Raw genomic sequence first — 23,764 nt, 5'->3', positions numbered from 1 at the left:
ACTGTAACACACAATCTGGGGTCTCCAAGCTTTGGCTCTTGCCAAATTGCACCTTATGCTTTCCAGAATTAAGTAAACAGGGAGAGAGTGCGCACTCTATTCCAATAAACATCTCTGGAATTTCCACTTACAGGTGGATGCATGGAATTCTCAGTTTGGTTTAGATACTCTTAAGCATGGTGATGAGTTTCCACATATATCAGACACATGGCTGATTAAAAAAAAACGTTCAGCCATTACCTCCACAAAGAATGACTTCAGTTCAGTGAGGTGCTGGAAGACATTCAGAACACAATTATCCACTCTGGCTTGTCGTTTCAAAACCTCATCAGCAGGCAGCCTGAATGGGTGTGGTTCCTATTATATGATAGACATAGAAAGTTAATTGTTGCACAACAAATCTAATACGACACATTTATTTATTCATAACACAATACCAAGAAATTTGATGACTTTTTATTTTGCTTTCACCTTGCCAAAATAGTTCACTGCCCCCCAATCAGAAAATGTTTGGATTACAGTTCCCATTCAGAAATCTAAGAAAGTCAGCATTAAAAAATGTAAATTCCTTCATGTCACAGTTAATATAAGCATTCAAGCTATTATCAAGTTTAGATGTCAATGAAATTACTGAACGCTGAGGAGTTTCAGTTCACTTTGCAATATACAATTCCGATGGACCAAACTGTTTCCTATTCACATCCACTGTAAAGAATTTCAAAGCACTTGCTAGTTAAGTTCAATCTACACTAAAAGGAAATTGTTCTGAGTTTGAGCAAAGCTTTGGTTCCACTTCAGTTCAAAGCGATTGATTTATCTGCCTGAGAGTTAACTTGAGAATCAAAATCATCAAGTGAGCAAGCAATTCAGTGTACGCGATATTCACAACAAGTTACACATTTGTAGCAATCCAGAAACATTTTTTTCCCTCTCTATAAACTGTTGTCAATCTGGCTCAGTTGGCAGTACTCCCACGTCTCAGTGTTGTGCTGGGGGAAGGTTGCATTGTCAGGTGCCATAAGCCTGCTAAGGTGGATATTTTAGACCCCACGACACTATTCAAAATGGGAAGGGATCTTCTCCCAGTGTCCAGGCCAACAATCCTCCAGATTAAAAAAAAATGCTCTCACTTCATAACTAGTTTGTGGGGCATTACTGCGTGCAAATCAGCTGCCAAGTTTGCCTATAAATATGCAAGCACTACACTGACTAGAAAAAAAACTATGAGACACTGAGACACTGACTTAAAGCCCTATATCAAATGCAAAGGCTATTATTTGAATTCAAACATTGTGCATCTATTCCGATGGTACCTTGAGGAGCTGACAAGGAGTCTGTCCAAAATTACTGATCATCCCTTCCAGTGCCTTGCGCTCTTTCTCATCTGCTATTGCATCCAGGTCAACAGCTCCTGCAATGGTAAAACAATAAGCAACTTAACAACTTACAGGATTTTCTATCTAAAAATCATATGCTTCCCATAAGCAATCCAACTCCCAAAATGTTTAATAACACAGCTACAATTTTATTTGTGGAATGAGCATTTCTGACCACAGCCAACTTTGAAACAAATTGAGCCAATCCTCATTATATGCATCTGAGGATTTAGAGCAATTAACAATAAACACCTGAAGAGTGGAACAAGAATTTCAGTCAAGGTGGCAATATTGCTCAAAAACAGAATCATTTTCACTTTCCTCCAAACATTCCCAAGACAGGAGTCCTGTAGCTCAGTTAGAGCACTCGCCTCCCAAGTGAGAGACCTGGGTTTGGTCCCGGCAAAGCAAAACCTTGGGCAAGTTTCCTTACACCCTCAAGAAAAAAACCCAATAAGAATTGATCACTTCAATCCACGACTGTTTGTGGGACACTGCTCTGCGCAATTGGCTGCCGCGTTTACCTACAAACTATACAGTCAATTCACTTTACAGTATATTCTGTGAAGCACTTTGAGATGTCTAGAAGACATGAAAAGCGCTATATTAAACAACCAAATGCTATTTTGTCCAAATAATATACCTGAGAAAAGCCACTCCATGGAATATAATAGAAATCTGCATTTATATTGCATCTTTCATGTCAGGAGGACATCCCAAAGTGCTGGATGCTGCTGGCTGGGCACCCAAGATGGAGGTGGGAGCTGAGGGGGGTGGGGAAAGATGACAGAAAGTGCTGTCGCCTTGAGACAGAATACGGTAAATATCATTTACAGCATGGAAACATTAGCACTTTGGCCCAGGTTAGTAAGAAAGTTGGAGGAAGATCATGATCTGGCCACAATGCAAAATCTGAACTGGAACGTTTCATCTGCAAATGTTTTAGCACATCAGTCTTTACCATCAGTGAGGTAGGCAAAGGGCCCAGTACAGGATCCCAGCTGCTATCATATATGCTTAATAGAGGCAACATTAGGCAAAGAACAGTTTGTACTGAAGCCTCTATGAGTACTTCAAATCACTCCTGAAATTCTGTTTGAGTTAACAATATGGATTACAAACCTCTCTGGTTTGCTTTGGATCTGTTTTTCTGTTAGACATGAAAACCTTGAAGAGATTTGTGTTTTTTGTGTGTGGTGGGGGGAGGGGAGTAAGAGAAGCAAGACCAAAGATTATGTTTGAATTTATCATTAAAAACACCCACTCTAAATCAGTCAGGATTTACCTTCATAAGTACAGTAGTAGAAAACATTGAGTGCCTCAACTGCAGCTGGTCCCCTCTGTTTATATCCAAATATCAGGTCAATCCACTCATGAAGGTGAGCAGACACATGCTCGGACTCCTAAAAGAAGAGAAATTGTACTGAAATTAATCCATGTCCATTAACAGAGGGAGAAGGAAGCAGGTTTGCATGCGATTGGTGACCAGATTTTTAGACTTTCTTCCCTTTCTGTCTTATTATATCCCACTGCAAAAGGAGACTGACAACGTGGGTCAGACAACGAGAGCATAAGCCCAAATTGCTCCATCACTGCAGCAAGAGTAACTTCGCTGGTAAGTGAGGGTCTATTTAAAGCAAGTGTTCTAAGTACTTATCCCTAGATGTGTTGTAGCTTCTTTTAGTAGCTTCAGTTCTTTAAAGATTGCTTCAAGTGCATAAAACTACACAACAGGTGCTCAAAGAAATGACCAAAACATCAGGTAGTTCATTCAATCTCCTGATAAAGGGACAACAACAACAACTTAGATTTATATAGCGCCCTCCATGCCGGACAACGTCTCAGAGCGCTTCACAGTAACGGATCCCGGGACAGAGCCAGGGGGAGGAAGGTGACCAAAGGCGCAGTCGAAAAGAAAGGTCTTCAGCAGAGATCTGAAAATGGGAAGGGAGGGAGCGAGGCGAAGGGAGTGAGGAAGGCAGTTCCAGAGCCTCGGGGCATAGTGGCTGAAGGCACGGTCACCGAGGGTGGAGCGGAGGACTTGGGGGACAAGGAGGAGCCCAGACCCGGAGGAATGAAGGCAACGGGTACTGGGCTGAGGAGAGAGGAGGTCAGAGAGGTAGGGGGGTGCAGAGAACTGCAGGGACTTGAATACGAGGGTGAGGATCTTGAAATCGATCCTCTCTGGGAAAGGCAGCCAGTGCAGTCTGGCAAGGACTGGGGTGATCGGGGAGCGGAGTTTTGTGCGGGTGAGAATGCGGGCGACAGAGTTCTGAATGAGTTGGATTTTATGGATGGTAGTGGATGGGAGACCGGTGAGGAAGGACAGTGCGGGGAAGTATAATAGCTGAATGCATTTACCCAACAATGAAATTACAATGAGAATGCAACCCTCACCAAGGCTTTCCTATGCTTGTAAATGAAATCCTCGGGAGAGTTGGCCCATTTTGGAAGTATCACGTCATTGACTCGTTCCTTGGAAATCTGTAGGCGCCCCAAGTCAAATCCTGTAACAGACGAGAAATTCACTAATTACCACAATGTCTCACTTTGCATTCAGAAACATTTGCAAAACTAGCATTTTCTGCAATACTGGCTTTTAGAGACAAACTTTTGTCAGTGAGGAGTTAAGATTTTAAAAAAATCACTGGATTAACTGTATCCTCTTTCTCTAACCCCTCTGCACGTGAGCATCTTCAGAAAGGTCAGATGAAATACTGCAGGACACACTCCGGCACAGCCAATAACTTGCAGTTGACAACACTTGCAGGAGGTGACGTGGCCAATGGGTCTCCCAGGTTCTGCTGGTTCATTTAAGACCAACAATGGCTGCATTGTTCCTTTGGATCACAACAGAGCCCAAGCCCACAGTGAGTGTACTGGACAGCATGGTACACAGGGAACTTTTGAAACTAAATGACACTCAGCATAAGGGGTTAATTTGTGAGATTCGTAAAAAGATTCATCATCTGGCAACATCTGGATGAGTTGGAATTTCAGTAGGACACCAACCCACATTTCCAATTTTCAGTTGTGGTCAAAGAAAGCAGGACTTCGGCCTCAAAGTGGAGTTCCAGCAGGTCAGCTAAGAGCCTGTAGGATTTGAGATTTGTGGTTCTTTTTCAATCCTGCAAATTCCCCTCCACCCTCACACAGACACACACTTCCAAGGATGCTATTCATTGTATGAAACGTTACACACACTTGATAGACCCAACGCCCCTACCCACCACCGCCTGACAAAGCTTAGGAGCAACTACATACTGTTCTGATTTTCTAAGAATTCAGGAAAGTAGAAGAACTCCGGAATGAGTTCCTTCACATCATTGGGATTTTCCATGAGCGCTTGCCACGTTGCGGGAATGGAATGGAATTGCCGGTCTGCACAGTCAAACCTGACAGACACAGGAATCAAAGATACCAAACATTAGTAAGCATGCATAGAAATCATTAAATTCTCACAGTATAGAGCAAATTAAGCCACTTGTTATGAAAGCCAAAAATAAATCTTGCAAAGTTTAATTTTATTGTCATCTTCTGAATCACACCTTGGGAGGGGAGAACACGCTAGTAATCAGCAGATGTGCTGAAGAATAGGACCTTGCGAATTTTCTCTCCCTCTTGTGGCCAGCAGTAGCGAACATTTCATTGCCATTGCTGTTTTTTAGGTTTAGACATACTGTTCTGATAATCAATGAGTTAGTCTGTAGCAAAACAACTGCAGCACTAAACTATGATTAGCTGCTTAAAAATATCAATTAAAATGCTATCTACTATAAGAGTTCCTGCAATGTAACATCACTGTGCTCATCCTTTCCAAATAAACCACCACCAATGAACAGGTTTTATCCTCTCATGGCTGCTGCTTCTCTAATTATGTAGTATTATAATATACCTACCAAGATAGCCTGCTGTGATGCCCCCAGGCTTTTCCCACTTAAAAGCCTACATTTTTTCCAACTTTCCCTCAAGTCTCAGGGCTCCACATGTGTCACTTGTCTTGCTCTCAAGGGTGCTCAACTTACAAAACATGCATTAAGCATAAAATAAAATGCACAAGAACTGCTGTTCAACTCTGTGGCAGAAATACAAAGGCTTTGTAAGACAGACAGTGCTTATTGCCTCAAATATTTAAAATAATTGCATTTGTTATAAGCCCTTTTATGTCAGGGGGATGCCTCAGAGTGCGACACAGGACTTACTGTAAAGTTCAGTGACTATATTTTATGGGAGAACATAGCAAACAATTTTTATCCCCAAAACAGCCATAAAGTGAATGAATGACCAATTTCATCTGGAGGATTGTAGGCCAGGTCACTGACAGAAACTAATTTTCTCTTTGTGAGTAGGATGACATGGAATTGGTAACAGCCAACATATGCAGATGTTGAAATGCAGATGGGACCTCAATTTAACATCTCATGTGACAGGTGGCACCTCCAACAATGCAGCACTCCCCTGCTTAGATTGCGAGTTCAAAGTCCTGATATTGGACTTGAATCCACAACTCAAGAGGCAAAATTGATTCCAACTGAGCCAGGTTGATACCACTCATGATTGTTCCCCACTTATGCTTCAGTAGGAGCAGTGATTCAATAACTGACACCCCCACCAATACCATCTATAGCACTGGGCATTTGTTCTCATTTAATGAGTCACTCTTCCCCCCCACCCCCTAAAATTTGAATTATTCACTTAATTCTCCTGGTAGTGTCCACGATTCCTCCAACTCTGAACTAATTTGCACGCAGTTTCACCATCGGTAGCTGAGCATCAAGCCAAACTCTCTTTGCCTGCACCTCTCACTCTGCTCTTAAAAATATTGTTCTGACCATGCCTATGGGCCACAACCACAAATTCCTTTTCCTTCTCTCCCAACTATGAGATCTCCATCGACACTGAAAAACTCTTCTGCAACGTTATTTCATTATTCGCTTTGTTCCGAAGCACTTGCTGAGAGACAATGTGAGCATTGAGCAAGCACCTGCCACTCTGTAACTGGATGTGTAACATTGTGAAGGGCTCCACTCGAATCATGTAGTGCATCACACCAGCTGCATTGGAGTAGTGTGTCCCATAGTGGAATTTGTCGATTGTTCCTGTTGGGTCCTCAAAATAGTCAAACCTGCAGCATCATGGAGAAGAAACAGAGCCTGTGAGAATACGCAATTGCCAGGCTATAGAATATAAATCATAATAAGCCTTGCCTTTGACATAGTGCCTTATCATGTCTCCGAGGTGTCTCAAAGTGCTTCACAGTATATTGTAAAGTGAATTGACTATATATTTTGTGTGTGAAACAAAATATACATTCACGTACTTGAGGATCACATGATGGTTTTGCTAATTTGGAAAAGGGCCGACATAGATTGTCACAATATATCTCGTCTTTCAGGACAGAGTTTTACAGAGTGAGAGAATGTGTGCGCGCGTGTGCACGTGAGTGAGTATATCAGAGTGTTTGAGAAAACAAAAGAAACCATGCAGCAGGTTACAAATGCCCTGGAAATTGTCAGCTCTGATTAGACTGATATCTACAGAAACCATCATTGATTACTACAGTGTATAGCAGTGTACTGTTTTAGAGTAGCACTGGTAGAGGATGGGTGAGTACCCTGCTACAGAGAAACACTAGTCGGGAGCAGGCAAAGCGGCTGTAGAGTAACATTGGCACTAACTTTTCTTGGACTACTTTGGCATTCTTTTTGTTAGCAACTCCAATTGGTTTGGAGAGGTCTCTGAAGACTGAAGGGTTGTTTAAATCCAGCTCCTCTGAAGTGTAATCATTGAGAATCCAAGGAAACTGAAAGGAAAAAACGAGTGTCAAACTCACCAGAAGATGAACTGAGACTTCTACGATCCCAAACACCACTGCAGGGACCTATTTGTTGGGCAAATCAGCTAAGGGGATGGTAGTGTAATATCACTGGAATAGCAACCCAAAGATCAAGGCATTGAATCCAAGTTGCACAAGTTGAATTAAATTAAAATTTCAAATGAAATTAATTTGAGCTACTATCCGAAAAAAGACAGATTGTGTAAAAACAACAGAAGTTCAATGAGGTTCTTTAGAGAAAGAAATCTTCCTTCCTTGCAATCCACATCTGGCCTACTCACCAGAGACTCCAGTGCCACATTTTGTGTCTGAGTCTCAGCGTTTTTTGAAGTGGTCCAACAAGCCACTCAGTTGTAAGAAAACTGCTACTGAATCAAAGACTGCGCTGGTTTAAAGAGAAGTCACACCTTCAATTGGCAACTAGTGTCACACAATCTGAAGATGAGTAACAAAAGGTAGACAGATGGATGCGCGCTCACTGCTGTGTGATCCTCAGGAGACAAAGATTAATAACAGGCTAAACTGTACCATGCATTTTGTTGTTAACTTGTGTTTGAAAAAGGTTACTGCAACATACCACAGGATACTGGGCCAGGTCGTTGTACGTTCTTCCCGCAATTGCATTCAATTGTATGAGGTAGTCAAAATTTGAAATCTCTCTGGTCACCCATTTCTGGAATGGAGGGGCAGGAGAGCAAATTGAATGTAAATGAACATTTCATCAGGAGTTTACCTACCTAACCTCAAAGAGAACCTTGTTATTAGTTGCTGTGCAACTGGTTAGAGTCTAAATCTAAATTCTAAATTGAGCGGCAGTAAAATATTGCACCAGGAGGTGTAATTTCAGATTTTCCACTGTGATTCCTTATTCATGGAATAGACTGTCTACCATTTCTCATTGTGGAGCCTGCTGTTAATTTACGGCACAAGGATTGAGAAATGTGGAAAATCCCATGTTGTATCACAATATGAAATATGGTTGCCGGGCTCACAGAGAGCGTTATAAAGGTTGTGTTTGCATTTGACAATTTAAGACTGTACCTGTGTGAGCCCTGATGCCTTCAGCAGCTCCTGGGGTGATCGAGTGCCATAAAGGTTTGGAGGCCGGAGGGACAATATCCGGCTGTAGACTTTGTTCCTCACCTATGAAACCAATTACTTTATGAGAATAAAAGACAACAGCAATAATACACATGCTTACAACTCATCTTCCAAAATGCACCACAAGTATCTTGGGGAGGGGACAGCAATTCTACCTAAGGTCCTCAATACTTCAGATTAATATTTCAGTATCAAAAAGAAAATATTTAAGTCTGTACTTCTCCTGCACACTGCTCATACAAGATTTATAACAGCCCTTTACTACTGCACCCAGATTTCCCATGGCAACTTTGTGGTATTTTATTCCAATGGCTCTTTAACGTGAAGATGGGGGAGGAGGCTAGGAGTGAAAGACACAACCAGAAGAGTAGCTCATTTGAGATTTGCATCACTTGGACAAGCTGGTCCTAGTAGCTTTTGGAAAGGCACGGTAAGCGTCATTACAGCTCTGCAATAGTGGCTGCTTGGGATGTACCTCTTTTTTGAAGTTCAAAAAGTAGTTGGTTTGGTCGATTAGAAAGATTTCCAGCGCCGACCTTCTTAGGTTGTATCGCCGCAAGTGAATCTCACGGAGTTGGGAGAGCGGCCACTTAAAGTCATACCCGACCCCTGCAAGACAAAAAATTTTTAATAAAAAGAGTAAAAAGAGCCTGGATGGTGCAGCTTCTGACCAATATAATTCCTTGTTTCCAATAGATCAGATATAGTTGGATTAATTGGAAATGATCAACTAACTGATTAAAAGCATAGAGCAAATCCAGTATGTGGTGGATCCATAAAATCCCAATCATATTTATAACAGGCATGAAAACCAGCAAACACCTTTCAATGATTCTCAACCCTTGATGTATGTGCGAACTTTATTAACGCTTTTGTACTAAGTAGCCTCTGCTTCTCTTCTAACCCTATTTCAAAGGTGACTCAACCAAGTCAAAGTCACCACAGACAGGTATTCCCAAGTTAACCCCAATGCCTGGTAACTGGAATGTCTAATCGGAGTCTGCTCACACTAGTAGAACTCCGATGTTGACAACTACTCTCCAAAGTGCTTTCTCCTTTTCTTGTCTAGAACATGACAGTGACTCAAGGATACATTCTGCAGGAACCTAGTTACTCTAGGCTACCTTGTATATAAAGAACACAACAATGGAAGATACACAATAAGAGGAGAAAACATAACGATCATACATAACTATAACAACTGGCAGCATAATACTGCATTAGTAAAGGAACATGAAACCAACTTTGACTGTACAGTAGTCCTGTACACGTCAGTATGTCCCAGATGACGGCGATTAGTTAGCGACCACGAGGAGCACCGAGCATTGCCTTATATCCGCGTGCGGCTCCACCCACTGCATGATGCGAATGCGAGGATTTTTCTCGCGCTGGCGCCCACGTGTTATTTTACTCTGCGGCTGCTTGTTAACTGACTGTCCATCAAGCAGCTCTGGACATATACTTTGTTGTAACTTGTGTTCGCTGCTGCTAACTTTGTGCTGTAAGCAGCTTCTGCAACTTGGAATCTTACAGAACCCATTTAAAGGGGCAGGCTTGCCCATGTCCCTTAAATACTATTATACGTATTATTTAAATAACATTATACATATTATTTACATTTTACAAAAGACTGCAAGAATAGGGTAACCGTGACAGCCTCCACCTTCATTGTACACTTGTCCAAAAAGCCAGCAGGCTCCCCAAGTTAAAAAGTGGTTGACTTCCAGAGTACCAGGTCGCCAATGAAATAATGTCCTTCCTCGTCAAGCTACTGTATTTACAACAGGAAATTTTAATAAGAATGTGTAACCCAATTACCGACCCACTAGTTCATTGGGTATCCTTCTTGTTTCTTACCTTCCTCTTTCTCAACACTAGCGTCAAAGAAATAGATGTGCTGGGTGGTGACATCCAGGCGGCCTGCTACCACATCCATGATGGTAATTAGTTCACAGTCCTCGGAGATGACCAGCTTCTCCTTCTGACTTGGTTCCTCTTTCTCATTCCTGAGTCACACAAGAAAGGGATTAAAACTGCATTCAACTGGGATGAAATCCCCTGAAACAGGTATAGCACATATCATCTTGAGATTAAAGACAATGCCACAGAGTAAATAGCTGTATTAAAGCCAGGCCCACAATTCATTGCTATGGGTGTTTTGCTGTTGACAAAGTTTTTCTGCTCCCAGACTTCATTCTGAGAATAACACTCTCAAATGAATTGTCCTAAATGTTCATTGACTTACAGAACACCAGTTGGATGCAAACTGATTAAAAAATAAAATTTGATTTCAAAAGGCAAGACTTGTGAAAGGACTTGTGTGGTCATCTTGACACAGTAAAGTTGCCTCCTAAAGATGGAATAGGATGGCAGTCAGTATCTAAACTATCATCTGTTTGACAAAGAAAGGCTTGTGTCATTATCCAGTGGTTCAAACATCTCTGCCACCAGGTGGCGATTTCGTACAATGAGACTGAACAGATGATGGAAGTACAAAACTACATGAGATGGGATTGGCTAAAGTGTGGCATATTCGATCTCTGATCTCATTCTTCTAGAATATCAACTTTAGCTTTTTTTTAAAAAAATGAATGTCTGGCCTCAACCACTGTAACTGTTGGTAAATAAACAATAATCCTTGCATTTATTAAATAATGCCTTTCATATCAGGAGAATGTCTCAAAGCTCTTCACAGAAGAGGATGTCTCAAAGTGCAGTGACTGTATTTTGTAAGCAACGGTATCCGGTATGTAACAAAATACTTAAACATATGTCCTAATCTTGCTCTTCACAACTCTGAACGCATCTCCTTTGTGCTGCATATAGGAACTTGTCTCCCTGGAATTATACTAGTTCGGAGAAGATATTTGAAAAAGCCCAGCAAATATGTAGCAATCCAAAACATGTTGTATGGTTGACCAATTTGTCTTTATTCCCGTTGAGATTTGGAAAAAATGACATAGCCTCAGCAATACGAGCCAAATCCCTAAAGGCATCTAGCTGAACAAGTACTGTACAGTGTGATTAACATTATTTAATTTATATTTCCCACTAAAATGCTCCCTTTTTTAAACAATTGATACTTACATGTTACTGAGAACACTCAGGTCTTCATCTGCTAATCGATCATCCTGCAAGTCACTGACCTTGACTTGTTTCACTGCCTCCAGCAGCAAGGTGTCATTGGTAGGAACAGTATGCTGGACCCCTGGATAAACACAACAGATGGAAGTCAGCAACTGAGACAGCAACACATCATGCCACCTGAGTACAAACCAACAAGAATAGTGAAGCTCTAGCTGCATAGGTCCCAACTGAATAGTGAAGCTCTAACTGGCCCCAAGACAAATTTCAACATAAAAGTTCTTTGTTTTTAAATTATTTTTGTGCAAAATGGCTAATAATTGGATCAGAGAAGGTTACGAGGAGACCTAACAGAGGTCTTCAAAATCATGAGGGGATTTGATAGGTTAGAAAGGGAAAAACTGTTTCCACTGGTGGGTGTGTCGGTGACTCGAGGTCACAGATTCAAAATAGTATCTAAAAGAAGCAGAGGGGAGGTAAGAAGAAATCTTTTCACGCAGCGAGTTGTTTGAACCTGGAATGCATCCAAGGGTGGTGGAGGCCGATTCGATAACTACTTTTAAAAACACAGTGGACGGGTATTTGAGGAGGACTGGTTTGCAGGGTTATGGGGAAAGGGCTGGGGAGCGGGACTGACATTAATTGCTCTATTCAAAGAGCCGGCACAAACTCGATGGGCCGAACGGCCTCTTTTTGTGCTGTACGATTCTATGATTCTATGAAATGGAAAACTTTAAAACACTGAACCATAGAAATTTACATCACCGAAAAAGACCATTCAATCCATCAGGTTTATGCTGACCCTTTTTTATGAAAAATCCTTTCAGTCTCATTTTTCTGCCTCAGCTGCTGATCTCCTGTAGCTTACACCTCCGGGTAAACGTACTGGGTACTATGATGGAGCAGATCACAACCGTCCAAACTGTAGACTTGCGTGTAATGGTAAGTCATCTCTTTCTTCCCCTCCCTCATTGTTTCCAGCAGAGATGTGAAATTGGTCTGGTTCTCGTACCCCTGGTCCATGCCATACATAGACTGACACTAAACAAAGACATAACCTTGTCCCGGGTAATAGTCTACCAAGCCCCTTGTTGGGATTTTAAGCTCATAGTCCAGGCTGACATTCCAATACAGTGCTGGACAGGTGTTGCATTGTTCAAGGTGTCATCCTGTCTGCCTGTTCAGGTAGATTTAAAAAATCCCATGGTACTGATCTAAAAGTGATGAAAATTTCTTCTGGGATCCTGCCCAACAATCCTCCAGATAAAATTGATCATTTACTTAATGGCTGTTTGTGGGATATTGCTGTGTGCAAATTGGCAGCAGGATTTGCCTGCAAAGCACAAAGTCATTCCTGTATAGTAAATCCTGTGAAGTGCTTTCAGACATTTGGACAACGTAATAAGGCGCTATATCAAATGCAAGGACGGTGATTATTGTAATATTATTAGTCACTCACCAAGATTATCGCGTAATGCACTTGCATCGGAATGGGGGTCGAAGTTGTAGTTCTGGATCAGCTTGAGCCTCATGCGGGAATAATTCTCCACACTGGACAACTTCCAGTAGACAGCAGCCTGGTTTCTGTCAATCGAGGCGATAGGTGAAATGACATAATATTTCATGGTGGGAAACAAGAACTTGCATTTATTTATATAGCGCCTCTGATGCAGAGTCATGTCCTAGAGAGCAGCACTTTCCTCAAGAAGAAATATTATGATGTGAAACAAATAATTTCCTCTCTGTTACTGTTGAGCAGCTCAAACGTTAAGGTCAGCATAAAAGTCTAAATGATTAACGTTGGTTGGGGCTGATTTATTAAGATGGTAACTTGCTGAGATCTCAAGCAATTCAAGAATTCTTCCTGCAGAATAATAACGCAGTAAATACACTATTCGCCCATTTGTTAAAAGCCCACTGCAGTACATAACTGTCAGACCACTAGGTTGTAGTTCGATTGCTAATTTATGCTGAGTTAACTGGTCTCAGACAGCACAAAGATTGAGGTAAAACAATTGACCTCAGTGAGCCCTGGACTTAGGAGGGAAAGTATCTTCCAGTTTCTCTCTGCTGATCGTGTTGGAAGTCGGGCAGTGACAGGATTAGGATCAGCTGCAAGGTTTCCTGCAGTTGAATAGTCTGCGATGCTCACTGTTAAAGATCACAAGTTAAGTAAGGCAAGTTAAGTGAGGTTCCGGAACAAAAATTACATTCGATAATAGGTTTTAGAACCACTGAGATGTACAGCACGATAGTTCATGTGGTCCATTGTTTCAGTGCTGCCTTTTTAAAAGAGCAATCTATTCAGTTGCATTTATTTGTCTTTTCCCAAAACCCTTGCAACTTATTCCTTTTTTAAGATATCTAAAACTTCCTCCTAAAAGTGAGATGATGTTGTAAAATAACCTCACATGAAAACAGTGAAGTTCTGTCAGGAGAATAGGTATAGTTAACTGGAATTACCACATTACCCAACCCTCATACTCCACATACTTGTCAGCCCATGGTCCTCTCTCACAGGTTAGGTAGTGTTGGCCAGCCTTCCACTGCCTCACTGTTGCTGTGTGCTGGCTGTTGAGTTGCTTTAACATGCTGTTGTAACGCAGGTTCTCTTGCCTGCCTTTTCGAGTGAATGGTTCAACAAAATACTCCTAGCAAAAGACAAAACAAAGGGCCTGTCATTATTTATTGCACCTGCAACCTACTCAGGATTTTTAACAGATTATTTCAGTGTTTGTTTTCGACTTTTATTCAAAGGGATACGTTTTTCAGCCAAAAAAATTAAAACCAGAAAAGGATGTGTAACATGTATCCGATACATCTTGAAATGTTCACGTTAAGCTTTGTTCTCAGCACAGCCTTAACCTTAAACTTTCCGTTTTAGGATGAAAACAACAGAAGAAACACAAGTACATGCTGACCACACCCCACTCACCTGGAATCTGAGCTTGCTCTCCCCCTTTTCACGATCTCTTTTGTGTAAATTCACCATCATTGTCTCATAGCATTCTTTCCAGAAGATTGCCATGCGCTCGTGCCCCTTGCTGAACATTTCCACTTCGTACTGCTTCATTGAAGGAATGATCTACAAAGGAGACCCCACACAATAGCTCAAGTCAACTTTGAACAGCTATGTTCTCATCCACAGCCCCATATTTCTCGTACCATTTTCTTTTCCCCTTCCCTCGACTAAAGGCGCTAACCCCCCCTTTCTTTCACTCTGGTACAATTCCATAGATCATGTCAAACAGACACTATTTATTGTGAATCTTGATAGTAATATATTTGCCAACTGGAGATGATGCCAATTCCATTCATACCTGTGGATGTTCCAGTGCTGTATTTCAATAGTGATCAGAATATTTTTGGCTTCCAAAATATTTCCAATTAAATTTTGAAGCAATGATGCAAAAGCTAAGCCCATTTGAAATTTTAGGAATCAGGAACAGAAATCCTGACTGATTTTCCCTTAAACGACTCTGAGGTCTTGAGGCTAATTGTTGACCCAAATGCTACCCTGGCAGAGATGAACTGACTCAGCATAGATCAGGATTCAAACCCATGACCATGACCTTCCAGATGGTGCATTTATACAGCAAGCCATCAGAGAAGCTCTTCTCAGAGGCATTTTAAAATGACCAACTTACAACAGGGAAAACAACAATCTTCAATGAAGAACATGCAACCGGGACCGAGCGGAACATTCAGAAGTAAGAGGAAATTACGTACATATTTGTCAATGTAATCCCGCCATTCACTGCATTTGCAGTATTCCTGAAAGTCCTCAAAGAAAGAAGGGCTGCCGTTGCTTTGGGGGAGAGAGGGTAAGTGCAACTTCATGTATAGCAGCTCGTAGATTTTGGACACTAAAGTCCGTATGATTGGGATCAGGAAGGAATACGTTTCGGTTTTCTCCTTGATGGACTTGGTCAGGGTTCCCTCCAGCTTCCCTAAAAGGAAACAAGCTTCATCTCGGTTCACAATGACTTTAGTCTGAAGTATTGTGTTGAGTTTCGCTGCCGCCATGGCACACACCTGATTCCAAGACAGAGAGAGACAGCAGTGATTACTCGACAGAACCCAATGGTGAAACAATAATATTTGCACACAAGATATCTGAACATCTGACACAGGCCATCGCCTGGCTCAAGTGTCTCCAAATCCAATTACTAAAAATTCCACTTAAGGTTAGGGTTAGGGTTTCAGTTTGTCTGGTATATCCGAGGGTAATTTCAAATAGAATCATTACAGCTGACAAAAAAAAGAGGGGATACATTCATCAATGTAGTTAATGCACTCTTGCCTCTTAGTCAGCAGGTTGTAGGTTCAAGCCCCACATCTGGCCTTTAAGTGTATAGTACACTGATACTCTAATATAGTGGAGAGGATGTTGTCCTTTGGATGAAACATTAAACCAACATCCTGTCTGCCTATTCAGGTGGTTGTTAAAGATAAAAAAAAGGGTTTCTCCCGACGTCCAGGCAAACAATCCACCACATAAAATTGGTCGTGGATCCGAAATGTTGACGGATGTGGACGCAAACATCCACCCCAATAATACTTGTATTCTGAAAATTTGCACCCATGAGCTCTCTTTCCCAGGTGTGCTGTAAGGAAATGTCTGCATGATTGCATGGGTGAAACCTAGAGGGGAGCTTTTAAATGGGATGCACTGTAATTACGAAGGAAGAGTCTCTTTGTCTACCTGTATGTTATCTTGTGCGATGAAGCCAAGGAGAAGCCGCACGCCCACCTGCGAGAGTTGCATCCATTCTGGGCCGGATGAGTACCACACCAACAAGCTATCCATTAGCGTCACCATCTCCTCCAAAAGCTGTGCAACGGAGCCAACCACACGTATATAATGCAGGTTAATTGGAAGAGAATGCTTACAAGCTGATATCGCAGCAATTGTACCGGCACAGTTTTGTGGTGGCTTCCTAAAATGAGGAACAGGGACTAACTAGGATTTAATCCCTCCACTGTCCTAGACAAAAAGGAGGGGGAATGGAAAGCACAGCAACAAAACACTGCAAAAGAGGAATTAAGTACCTTATCAGTCCACATAGCAGGATTCACCAGCCCCTCAGCCTGAAGAAAGTCCTGAACAACATGCAGCAATCGCACTGCATTCTCAGTGTGAATTGGAAGCGTGACTGCTGTTGCCTCCCTGTTATCAGTCACGGTCCACTCCAACATCTTTTCAAGAAGGCTGAAAGAAAAGAATAAGATTTGCACCCCAAGGTTGGTATAAGGCATCCCCTAAATTTAGCAAAAACTACACTCTGCAGAGCCCAAAACTCCTGACTAAATTCTTTTGAAAAAGTACTTGAAAAAGAAATTGCCCCTATAAATCTCCATTCGATAACAACTTTTAAGAGAGAAGCAAATAATTATTTGGGGAGGACAAGTTTGCAGGGCTATGGGGAGATAGCGGGGGAGTGGGATTGATAGCTCTTTTCAAAGAGCCTTCACAGACACAATGGGCCGAATGGCCTCCTTCTGTGCTGTATAATTTTATGATTCTATTCACCAACACACGTAATATAAGCACTAATCAACAAACTCAACACGGAGAGAACTTCAGGTGGATCAAGGTTGAATTTTCCCTCTTTTGTGTGTGATGACGTTTGCAAATCCCTCTCATTTACAAAAACACTCAATCAATCTTCTGTTTTGCAAATTTAAAAAAGTTGCTGTCCTCTTTAAAGGACTGAGAATTTACATATTGTAAAGTTAAAACAGCGCAATGATAATCCTATAATACTAACCATCTCTAGATTAACAAAGACTCCAAACAGGAAAATTTGTAAAGGGAGAAATTAAAATTAAAGGCTCAAATCCCAAAGTGCTTTTGTTGCTTACTAACTTTAGTTTAATTTCATCTGATGGACAAAGCAACTCGTTTGCTGTCCCCAGTTTAGTCAGTGCTGAGAAGACCTGTCCTCGTTCAATCCAAGAGGCATCATCTGACCCATCCAGCCCACGCCACATGATGCAAAGCAGCATGTCCATCAGGATTCGACTCAACTCTTCCTCGCACTTCTGGGAATGAAAGTACAATGTAACTGAAGCAAGGGTCAGCAAATCTAGCTCTCAGTCAGGTTAACACAGCACACAGGCAGCTAACTGCCCCAGTTCTGCCATTTTATTAGGTCATGGCAGGCCTCTTAATCTCATCTCACTCTTTTCTCCACATCTCTTGCTACCCTAGAATCCATCCATCTCCCTTTTAAACAGTCCAATTAATTGTACATCATATCACCTTTTGTATACAAGTCTGCAACATTTCAAAAAGATGCAAAAAGAGAGACAAGCTGACCTCTTGTTTACAGTGCTTCAACAGAATTCCAGGCTTCTGACCGAGAATCGACACAAAACAAATTACATTTGAATAACGTCTTTCATGTCGGGAGGAAGTCCCAAGGCGCTGGGCAGTCAGGAATTTGGAAGCAAGCAGGGCGTTGGGATCAGAAGGGGTGGAGGGCAGGGAGAGTAGGGATAGGAGGGTCGCCGAAGAGAAGGGTCTTGAGATGTGCCTTGAAGGAGGCAAGGGAGGCGAAGTAACTATGGGATGGAATTCCAAAGGGTGGAGGCTGAAGGCCTGAACGTCGATGGTGGAGCAGGCCTGGAGCCTGCTGAGCGGAGGGAACGGACAGATTGATATTCACATAAGTTTCTCTGTCAGATATTGGTTGGGCTGTTAATATTCACAGCTTATTTCAGGTTTTCAGCATTCACAAGTTTCGGAAAAATAAGACACAACTAAATGGCAGTAAAATAGCTGAATGAATTACCTCTCTACTTCCAAAAGTGTCGTAAATCGAGGCGTCGTCTAAGTAACTTGACTCATCTGAAGTGCTGGATTCCCTGTCAAAGTGGTGGCCTGGAAATGGTTTGGCCATCTCCAGTGGAGATGGGGTGCTGGTCGTGCTTCCTGGTGTTTGGCTTTCACTGTCTCCCATTTCATAAGAAACCGTGCTTGACAAGTCCAAGATCAGATCCCTCATTTTGGGAGGCCAAATCTCAGTCTGGGCCTGAGCTCCCTCTAAACTTTCTGTAAGAGGAGAGCCGATAGAAACTTCATCTTCCACCAGGATTTCAGAAGAATGGCTTGAGTCAATGGATTTATTGTCAGCCAGTCCATCAAAGCTTTTATTACCAAAGAATTTAGACACATTGTCGTCTGCTGCATCGTTGTCCAACAGTCTACCCTCTTCCCTCATCGGAGACCCTACGTTGATGTTTTTCAAGCGTTCTGAGTGCCTGGGATCTGCTTGCCTACTGAGGTCCAAACTATTGGGACTTAAGCTGTCTGCCCCAGCGCTGTCCCTGTTCTCTGCGTTCTCTTTCAGGAATAATCGCACAAGTGTTTCTTGCCAGGCAACCTGCTTCGCCAGCTGCTGGGCTGCTTCCTGCTGGGACTGTAAGAGTCGATAGATCTACAACAGTTTCGGGGGAGGGTGGGAAAGAGAGAGAAGACAGTGAATCATAAATGGTTGCTCTAATAGTAAAAGCACAACGTGCTCACTTTTGCATGGGCCAACCCAGTACAAACACTACTCCATTTAAAAGATTGCTTTACAATAAGGTTCGCGGAGGAAACCAATACAAAACCACAAGTGCAACAGAACTATGATTGTTCATGAGTAGAATAACTCAAGAGAAATATGCAAAAACGTTTGCTATTTTAAAACTAATAAAGATAATCCTTGCATTTGATAAAGCATCTTATTCTGTCATTCAGACATTTCAAGAAGCGCTTCACAGGATACTGTAAAGTGCAGTGACCTCATTTTATGGGCAATTCTCAGCAGCCAGGCAATATCCTCCAAACAACCATCAATAAACTTACTACAACTAGCAGTGAACTGACCTGAGGATTGCACACCACAGACTGAATGTCCTTCATGATATAATACCAAAGGATGGCAAATGAATACAATTCACAGCCTAAAAGCAGAGCAAGACTGCTGCTGACTGCTATTATCCCAACCTCAGAAGAGCAACCTCAAGTCTTCCCTGCTCCCTCCTCTCCTGCTTTGTACATCTACATTTCCGAGCCCAGCATCCTGTGGCTTCTCTGAGTGAGACTGATAATTTAGTGCCGATTTAAGAGTAGCCTTGTCCTGTGGGCCCCCACCCACTGAAATCTGGGCTGAGATTGCCCAATCATGCTTCACTTCAGACTTTTAGAGCCAGCATAGGAAAGAGGAGACTTCCACCAATTCATGTTGGCCAAATTTACAACACGTCCCCAAAATGAAAGCATATCGTCTGTTACTCAGTTTAGTCACAGAATTTTATAGTCCATTTAATTCGAAAAAGAGGAATACAACTCGCATTACATAGCGCCCTTCATGCAGTGAAGTGTCTCGGAGCGCTTAACAGAGGCAAAGCTTGAGGCCAAGCCAAGGGGGAAGCGGTGATCAGTGGAGCCCTGTAGTTCAGTGGTTAGAGCACTCGCCTTGCAAGCAAGAGACCAGGGTTTGATTTCCACCAGGCCGAAACTATGGGCAAGTTTCCTTACTCCACACGCCGGATAATAATCCCTCAAGAGAAAACTAAAATAACAATTTGGTTATTCAATAGTGGGAAACTGCTGTGCGCAATTTGCTGCCACGTTTCACCCACAAATATGCAGTGAATTCACTTTACAGTATGTTCTGTGTAGCGCTTTGAGACATCTAGCAGACGTGAAAAACACTATATCAAATGCAAGGATTATTATTATAAGCACTGTCAAAGAGCAAGGCGTCTTCCGGCAAGATCTGAAACAGAAGAGGCGGGGGGGGGGAGGCAGAGAGGGAAAGCATTCCAAAGGTGTAGGGCAAGGTGGCTGAAAGCACAGCCACCAATGGTGGAGCAGAGAGGACGAAAGTCAAGCAATCAAGCAAGAGGCCAGAGTGGATGTTTGAGCTGAGTGGAAGCAACGGGGAATAAGCGGGTCGGAAAGTTAGGGAGGTCACAGGACTTGTAGACGAGTGTGAGGATCTTTAAGTTGATTCTGTGTTAGGGAACCAGTAGAGTCTGGCGAGGACTGATGTAATGGGGGTATGGAAAACTCCTGGTCAAAATCATACACTAAGTCATTCCTGACACCAAAAATAAATACACAATAGTACTTGGGGCATTTTCCATGACAAACAAAGCCTGTCTGATTCAAAGCTACTAAGATAGGACTGACCTTCCTGCAAACTGCAAGTCTCACGTTAATGTTCGCTTTGTGAACCAGATGCACCACTGCCATGAGGTCTTTGTAATTCACCACAGTATCTGAAGAAAACCCAAAAAAAGTAAAATTGGCAGTAACAAACACTACCACGTTGTCGAGAGAGCTGCACTTGCAGGGAAAGGAAGGTGATAATCATCTTACATGATCATCTTTCCGAGTTCAGGAGCTCTTTACAATACATTCCCTAAGTGATAGGAATGGATGAAGTTAAGTCCACAGTAGTGAAAGGTTGAGAGGTCAATTGGCTTTTCCTTGCTCCAAGAGTTTCTTTGTTCTAGTTATACTCATGAGCTAATCTCAGTGTGTAATGAATCATGCTGCACTAAAATTAGGGGCCATTAAATCCTTCAAACTGGTGTCTCTCAGCTTTCCTTTTACCTGCTTGCAGGATTTGTTGCAAAAGGTTCTTGACGAGGGAAATGGTGATGGGAACATCACTTAGCAGCATGACGAGACCGGAGTAACCGACCTCCCTCAGCTTCATGCGCTGCTTGCTCCTTTCATAAACCTTCTCACATTTCAGCATTCGCTCGAACATCTAATAACAAAAGGGAAAAAAGTACTTTAGTGAAAAACGTAAGACTTGGCAATCTCCCTTCTCTTTCATACTCCCATGAGGGCGATGATTTATCCTGAGTAAGGTACAGGCAGTACCACCTGCCACCTCGCACACAATGGCATTCTTCTCAGGGAAGCCCACTGTTAAACTTGTAATGTCCTGACGCCCTATAACCCACCCACTCCCTCCACTCTGCTAACCGATAACCTCATCCGACCACGCTTTCAACCTCTCTCCCCAAATCCCTCCATCTTGTTCCCTTGCTCTGCCTTCAAACCCTGTCAAAACTCTTTCACGGCACCTTTGGGTAATACAATATTCCTGCTGCTCAAAATAGTACATTTACCAATGGCCAGAAAAATCATATCCACATACATGCCTCTCAGCAGGCAGGGCCTCTGCCTGCTGAGATCAGGCTGTCCCTCTTCCTATTTTTTTAACTCGTACACTCCTAAAAAACAGGTTTATTAAGTGCTGCAAAAACCAACATATTGAAACAAATGTACCAAAGTCAGAATGTAACAAGGTTATTAATGTAATGTCTGTGGTTGTTGAGAATACAGGATGGTATGAAGAACTGAGAACAAGTAGCAAGTCATGCAGATTTCCCATAGTCTGATACACGTTACACAACCCTGATGTAGCAAGTTAAACATTTGTGTACATTTTGTCTGACATGTGAATTAACCAAGTACAATCAGACCCTGTGGTAACTCACCCGTGTATAGAATAAGACTGTCTAAAGTGTGGTCACGTTAATGAGGAATTGTCACATATTTCTGGCTTCCTACATGGAGAGGCATACAGCAGACTTTTGGTGTCTAACATTGGTCCAGCAACATCTGGAAACACTCCTGCGACTAGATGCATTTAATAGGGAACACAAAATACCTTGAAAACAAGCTCCCGCAGCTTGTCAGAGTACTTGCTGTTCAGCAGCAGCGAGTAGAGAATGTCGGCATGGCCTGGTTCAAAGAGCAGCAGGAAGAGCTGGTCACGAGCTGTACTCGTCTGCAGTAGGTTCAGCAGAATCTCCAAGATTCCACAGAGCTGGAAAACACAAAACATCTTCCGTCAGAACAGCAACATCTAATTGCAAAGAGTGCGATCCCTCCATCAGTATAGCAGCGCTTTAACGTCTCACAGAAAAAAAATTGTGGTGAAGAAGGAAAACAATAATGAGAAAAAAACCACAGTGCCTGGTTTGGCTTACCTGCTCCTCATCATTTATAGCAGCTATATATCCTATGATGCTCTGGACCTCCTCTTGGGTGACCCCTTTGTTGATGAAGTACTTAATGAGTCCATAAAGTGAAGCCCGTATTGTCTTTACATCATCCAAGGACAGGTCACTGTCTTTATTCGAGTTGCTGGAAGACAAGCAGAGAAACCCCGTCCACACAGTTAGTCATTTGCGCACCACACTGAAGGGATGGTAGTTTACACAGGAGAAGTTTGTTTTGAGTGAAGATGTCTCAATCCATTTGACCTCATCGTTCCAGAATAACCGGCTTGCCATCTTCACATGACAGTATGAGGCCACTTCTTAAATGTGTCCAGCATCCTGGCATCAACCATATTCCGGTTGTAAATACTCAGTATATCCTAAAATTACCCTTCACAACCCTAAACCCGTGTCCCTTTGACCTACTACCTCAACTATCTGAAAATGTTGTTCTGGGTTTACTTTCTCCATCACATTTAGCATCCTATAGACCTCAGTAATGCATCCTTTTTTTCAAGGCTTTTCAGAACCTTGGGACGTTCTCCTGATGTGAAAGGCGCTATCTAATTGCAATCTGATGTTGTTGAAAGAGGTCTACCATATCTAGTCATTTTTTCTACCCATCTCTCTTACATTTGGGATTATTATCATTACTCTCCTCCGCACTACTGTACCACCAAGTCTTTTGTTATGTTGACCATAACTGTGTGTAATGTTCTAGGTCAGTGCTTCTAAAATGCGTGACTATTAAACACATAGAGTATGGCAAATTAAAAAGGACTTACCCATAATACATACGGATAGTATCCAGCAGGAATTGCACACCATACTTCTTCCTGAACAACTTTCGATTGTCTTTGATGATAGTGGACAAATATTGAATATGACCTGGAGCAGAAAACTGGTTAGGCTTTTGTGCTAATTCAATAGAAAATTCCACTTGAATAGCACCTTTCATGTCAGGAGGATATCCCAAGGCGCTGGACAGTCAGGGATTTGGACCCGCGCGGGGAGGGTGGATGGAAATTGGGGTAAGGGAGAGTGATGGGCAGGAGGGTGGCCGAAGAGGAAGGTCTTGAAACTTGCCTTAATGGAGGCAAGGGAGTGAGCGAGGCAAAGGGAATGTGGGATGGAGTTCTGAAGGCCCGACCGCTGATGGTGGGATGGGTATGGTGGGGGTTGTGGAGCAAGCCAGAGCCTGCTGAACGTTGAGAGCAGACAGGTTGATAAGTCACTGAGCTAGGAGAGGGCAAGGCTGTGGCGAGGATGAGGATTTTGAACACTATCCTCTGAGGGATGGGGAGCCAGTGGAGCCATGCGAGGGTGGGGGTGATGGGGTCGCGGACCC

At 42.5% G+C, this 23,764-nt stretch overlaps 1 protein-coding gene across 1 annotated transcript in view; it reads right to left on the bottom strand.

The window, feature by feature from the left end:
- Positions 1-23,764, bottom strand: part of nbeal1 (neurobeachin-like 1) — a 110,428-nt gene that overhangs the window by 8,350 nt on the left and 78,314 nt on the right. Inside the window, exons 22-46 of the mRNA XM_007890696.2 lie at positions 23,202-23,304; positions 22,405-22,561; positions 22,083-22,241; positions 21,011-21,170; positions 20,585-20,673; positions 18,195-18,839; positions 17,267-17,442; positions 16,450-16,609; positions 16,103-16,231; positions 15,127-15,432; positions 14,333-14,482; positions 13,891-14,048; positions 12,857-12,981; positions 11,401-11,521; positions 10,171-10,319; positions 8,789-8,922; positions 8,254-8,355; positions 7,790-7,885; positions 7,055-7,179; positions 6,361-6,501; positions 4,641-4,771; positions 3,774-3,883; positions 2,662-2,779; positions 1,314-1,411; positions 241-357 (exon numbers count right to left, since the gene is read on the bottom strand). Of these exons, the coding sequence (XP_007888887.1) occupies positions 241-357; positions 1,314-1,411; positions 2,662-2,779; positions 3,774-3,883; positions 4,641-4,771; positions 6,361-6,501; positions 7,055-7,179; positions 7,790-7,885; positions 8,254-8,355; positions 8,789-8,922; positions 10,171-10,319; positions 11,401-11,521; positions 12,857-12,981; positions 13,891-14,048; positions 14,333-14,482; positions 15,127-15,432; positions 16,103-16,231; positions 16,450-16,609; positions 17,267-17,442; positions 18,195-18,839; positions 20,585-20,673; positions 21,011-21,170; positions 22,083-22,241; positions 22,405-22,561; positions 23,202-23,304 (3,959 nt within the window). The remainder of the gene's footprint in view (positions 1-240; positions 358-1,313; positions 1,412-2,661; positions 2,780-3,773; positions 3,884-4,640; positions 4,772-6,360; positions 6,502-7,054; positions 7,180-7,789; positions 7,886-8,253; positions 8,356-8,788; positions 8,923-10,170; positions 10,320-11,400; positions 11,522-12,856; positions 12,982-13,890; positions 14,049-14,332; positions 14,483-15,126; positions 15,433-16,102; positions 16,232-16,449; positions 16,610-17,266; positions 17,443-18,194; positions 18,840-20,584; positions 20,674-21,010; positions 21,171-22,082; positions 22,242-22,404; positions 22,562-23,201; positions 23,305-23,764) is intronic.

The sequence above is a fragment of the Callorhinchus milii genome, unplaced genomic scaffold (assembly GCF_018977255.1).
Source record: "Callorhinchus milii isolate IMCB2004 unplaced genomic scaffold, IMCB_Cmil_1.0 Scaffold6, whole genome shotgun sequence".
Taxonomy (NCBI): Eukaryota; Metazoa; Chordata; class Chondrichthyes; order Chimaeriformes; family Callorhinchidae; genus Callorhinchus; species Callorhinchus milii.
This window is presented reverse-complemented; position numbering and strand designations above follow the sequence as displayed.